Source organism: Anarrhichthys ocellatus, unplaced genomic scaffold (genome assembly GCF_004355925.1).
Source record: "Anarrhichthys ocellatus isolate YVR2014 unplaced genomic scaffold, GSC_Weel_1.0 scaffold1576, whole genome shotgun sequence".
Lineage (NCBI taxonomy): Eukaryota > Metazoa > Chordata > Actinopteri > Perciformes > Anarhichadidae > Anarrhichthys > Anarrhichthys ocellatus.
The window spans coordinates 5999-10571 of record NW_022281550.1 but is presented as its reverse complement, the minus strand read 5'-3'; the positions used below and the strand labels follow the sequence as shown (position 1 = coordinate 10571).

Below are 4573 nucleotides of genomic sequence, written 5' to 3'. Positions count from 1 at the left end.
TATGTGTATGTATATATATATGTATATATATGTATATATATATATATATATATGTATATATATATGTGTATATATACATATATATATATATATATATATGTGTATATATATATGTATATATATACATATATACGTATATACATATATATATGCTGCTGTGTAACCCTTGTGTTTCCTCCCTAGTTTCACCACTCCAGAGAGCACAGGCCCGGTGTCTCGCTGTAGCAGACAGGCTGACTGGGGCAGCCAGGTGGATGATGATGAGATGAGGAGGGGTGTACACAGAGACATGCAGCGGTAACCAAACTCTGCTTCTCGTTCAGTGGTTTAAAGCACACTCTTTATGTAGTGCCAGTTCTCACTGACTGTGTGTGCCCTCTGTTCAGTTACAGGAGGAGGATACTGGGTGCAGAGGTTACCCAGCGTGAGAGAAAAACCTCCTCTGGCTCTTCTGGGAGGTGGGTCGTCTTCTCTGTCTCACATTGTCTCTTTCTGAGCAGTAAACTCTGAATATTCATTTGTTGATTCTGAACTTAAATTAAGGGGTCAGTCAGTTTGATATTGGAGGGAAATATATCATTTAGATTAATATAATGTAAAATAGTGGATAATTTAGTTGATGGAGCAGATCCAGGCTGCTATTTGGAAGCTCTGTTCATAATGAATAGCAGCCTTTATTGTTTGAATGCGTATGTGTGAATACGCCTGTCTGCCTGTTGCAGCTGTGACTCAAAAGAGGGAGACCACATGGAGACTGATGAGGCTGTGTTGCTACGGAGACAGAAACAGATCAACTATGGCAAGAACACACTGGCCTATGACCGATACATCAAAGAAGTTCCAAAGTAGGTTTTATGCAAATACACACACACACACAATCAAGACAGCACTTCAACTGTGTGTAGAAGGAAAACCTGGACTTTTGCACTTATCATGCACCAAATCACTGAGACAAATTACTTGTACATGCAAACCTACTCTGTAATAAAACTGACCTTAACTTCTCCTGTTTTTTCTTTCCAGACACATGCGTCAGTCGGGTGTTCACCCAAAGACTCCCAATAAGTTCAGGAAGTACAGCCGTCGCTCCTGGGACCAGCAGATCAAACTGTGGAAGGTCAAACTGCACGCCTGGGACCCCCCAACAGAGGGCGGCCAAGACAATGTCCTGAATAACATGTAAGAAGACAACAAAGACACAAGTCACCTGAGACCCATAAAGATGGCTTCCTGTACACATTCTGTATTGTCTCAATCAGCTGTAGCTCATGTTCATGTGTTGTCTGTCCTCTGTCCTTCCAGTGAGGAGCTGGGTCTTGGTGATGTAATGGACATTGAGCTGGACTTCCCAAACTTGCCAGACTCCCAGAATGCCCCAACCACACACAGCATTTCTCTTGATGTGAGTTTGATTAAGTAACCTCTGTTTAATTGAATTGTAGCAAATCTGAATTCACTGAATCATCTACAATCCTTTTGAAATGTATTTAAGTCAAGTCCACATTTTCAAGTAGTAGAAATTAGAAGTAATGTTTATGTTAATAGAAAAATGTAGTTGGGTTTTATTTAATGGGTACATTTCCTGATGATTTCTAACAATCTCCTAGGAAGTTTCCAGGAAAGACCTTTATAGTTTAGTGTTGTTCAATTGATTTGCTTTTAATTAGTTGCCTCAAAGACAGAGGGTGAGTATATTCTTCAGAGCACAGCAGGTCAGCTGAATATGCAAAAAGCATTTGTCTACAGGCAAATATACATTTCAACTGATATTAACGTTTCCGATGACCAATGAGTGATTTCCTCTAGTGCGTGTTCACAGTTTTGAGCCATATCCTGGATTAGATCTTATAGAGGGATGACGTATTTTTGTAGGCCAACCTCTGAAGTTAGCATCACACTGGTTCCGTCAATAAAAGAACAATGGGATTTTCTCATTACTCACACGTTTTGTTCAGCAAGATAATCTTCACAAATGAACACCACTTTTATGATTTTTGAAAGCAATCAGCAGAAGTAAAAAGAGTACCGAGCCGATACCAGTGCGTTAAAAAACAAAAAGTTCAACCGGTCATAATTCATCTCTAATATCTGTTATATATGGCTGTGAAAACGTCTCCTTCAAACAACCGCATTTATTCAAGTTTCTCACCAAAACAATCTTTTACAAGATTACATTTGAACACATTATGATAACATTATGATTTACCTTCACCCAATACTAATTTTGCTGAAAAGAGCTTAAATGCAACATAAAGTAACTCAATGCAACCTCTATTAACAGCTGTTCACTTAGTTATTTAGCCACGCAGGACGTTGCTGCCACCAGTTGCTATTGGCCAACAGATTCATTATTCACAGTGTAGCATTATCAGGGAAAAAGAGTTTGCACTTGCACTGTACTAATCAGGTAGGATGTACAAATTGTGTAGCAGCTGAAAAGTGCTGTGTCAATGAGCTTGTAATTAATATGAAAATGTATTGGATTGGTGCATAGACTCATGAGACCCGATCTAGCATTTCAGACTGTATTGGTATTGGACCAACTCATGTAAAGGCATTTACTTAACACAGTATTCTGGTTTTTATGGAAGTACTCCATGTCGTGTAACCAGGTTTCTCAAAACCTGCATATGGTATTTTACAGCTTTCTAAAAGCAGTGATGTTTAAGTGCAACACATAACCGGGAAAAGACAGACATCAATGTGCTGTTTTCTCATCTATTGTGTCTTTTATACATTGTAGTAACTGTGGTATGGGACATTAAATGTACTATCAAAGCTGAAGTAGAGATCCTCATGGAAAAAAGACTACTTTGTGAACCTGCTTTGTTTTTACCGTGGTTGTGTTTGCTCTCTTGCTCAGGGTGAAGACTGTTTGGGCACTCCAGTTAAAGTACAGAAGACCGAAAGCACAGTGGAGCCTGAAATGGCATAGCTCATCACAGAAAAGAAAATACAACATGTTCACACACTTCTCAAATGGTTCAACCATTCTCCCCCCCCCCCCCCCGACTCTCTCACTTCCCACAGCCCACCATGTTCCCCAGAAGGACCCCAGGTACTTAATCTGCTCGAAGCAATGCTGCATCTGCACAGCATCACAACGCTGTGTCTCAGTTTGTAATTATTGGTTCAACACTGTAACATATTTTGTGTTCTGTCTCCATTCATACTAGTGCTTCTTAGTCCATAGGCTGAGACCTTTTACAGACTACTAATCTGCTCAGGGAGTCTTCTTTTTTGGCATTGTTGTATCAAGCTGTGGTCCGTTTAAATGATTTAGGATTTGATGTTCACTAAAACACTTGTAGCACTGATCTGTGGCCCAGTGGAGCTTTATGTACAAATGTTAAATCACATCCTGCTTAAACTTGCTAAAGTTTGGCTGACCTCAAAGTGTTCTGTCAGCTGTTTGAAGGAGATGGGCAAACCAAAGGCAAAGTACTTTCCTTTTTAATAACTCATACTGACAAGATTTTTTTTTTTTTTTTCCAAGCGTGTACAATTTTAAATACAGAGAAGTATTACTTCAGTTATATTGGGCTGTGATTTGTTTTTATATTGGTTGTTTTTTAATGCAAATTCTGCTGTGTTTATTGCTGTTTCCTTCATGGTGAAGACTTTAAAATAATAAATATAAACAAAATTTGAATGTGTCATTGTCTTTTATAATAACAATAATACATTGTATTTGTATAGAGCTTTAAAATGTACTGAGAAACACTTTACAGCGCACATGTCAAACTCAAGGCCCGCGGGCCGAATCCAGCCCGCCACGTCATTTTATGTGGCCCGCGAATCCGCCAGCAAATAAAAAGATTTTTTTTTTTTTATTTTTCATTTTGGAAAAAAAATTTAAAGTTAGACTTGAAAATAAAAGTATCCCCATAGTTGAAATTATGAGATGGCACGTTGTCTGTGTACCGACATTAAAACTATCACAACAGGTGGACAGGAGAGGAAACAAGCCTGTAAAGCGGTTTTCCAACAAGTGATTGAGTTGAAAAAGATCGACAAATAATCCCAAAATGTCCACGAAGAGAAAAATTGATGCAGAGGGAAGAAAATGTAATGAAAGATTGGAAAGCGAATACATGTTTGTGCTTCAAGGAGAAATAACGGGTCTGTCTTCTGTGTTATGAGGCAGTGTCGGTGATGAAGGAATACAATTCACGTCGGCATTTTGACACCAAACGCAGAGCTAAATTTAGCCTCCAAGAAAAACATCAAATTGTCCAAGAATTAAAAGGCAGACTGCAATCACAGCAGAATATATTTACAAAAGCTACAGCCCAGTGCATGTTAAAGGTACAGTATGTGAGCAGATGTGCTCCGATCAGATACAGACTTTTACAAATGCCAGTTTGTGAAGAAACACCATCGCAGACCACTCGGTTCATGAACTAGCAGGCAATCTAACAACACAGCTAGCCGAAGAGATGAGTAGGTACTTGTATTTTTCATTAGCTGTTGATGAAAGCACAGACAACACGGATACAGCGCATCTATCCATGTTTATAAGACCTGACACTCGGTGAGGAGCTCTTGAGGAGCTGCCATGCACGGGACGATG

At 39.2% G+C, this 4573-nt stretch overlaps 1 protein-coding gene across 2 annotated transcripts; it reads left to right on the top strand.

Annotated features, from left to right (window-relative positions):
• Positions 1 to 128: 128 nt before the first annotated feature.
• slbp (stem-loop histone mRNA binding protein) lies at positions 129 to 3643 on the top strand. 2 transcript variants are annotated; one of them, XM_031839408.1, is made up of 6 exons: positions 129 to 297; positions 393 to 458; positions 723 to 845; positions 1024 to 1179; positions 1303 to 1402; positions 2864 to 3643. In XM_031839408.1, the coding sequence occupies exons 1-6, from the start codon at positions 266 to 268 to the stop codon at positions 2933 to 2935; spliced, it is 549 nt and encodes a 182-aa protein (XP_031695268.1). In that variant the 5' UTR covers positions 129 to 265; the 3' UTR covers positions 2936 to 3643. The 2 variants fall into 2 exon arrangements, with proteins under 2 accessions (XP_031695268.1, XP_031695267.1); XM_031839407.1 differs by having other exon boundaries at positions 130 to 297; positions 387 to 458.
• Positions 3644 to 4573: the final 930 nt, after the last annotated feature.

Excerpts from the sequence above, each read along its gene's own strand:
- slbp (XM_031839407.1), top strand. The coding sequence starts at position 266 with ATGAGGAGGGGTGTACACAGAGACATGCAGCG. Across the intron at positions 459-722 it reads TCCTCTGGCTCTTCTGGGAG|CTGTGACTCAAAAGAGGGAG; the intron begins GTGGGTCGTCTT and ends TGCCTGTTGCAG. Across the intron at positions 1,403-2,863 it reads CACACAGCATTTCTCTTGAT|GGTGAAGACTGTTTGGGCAC; the intron begins GTGAGTTTGATT and ends TCTCTTGCTCAG.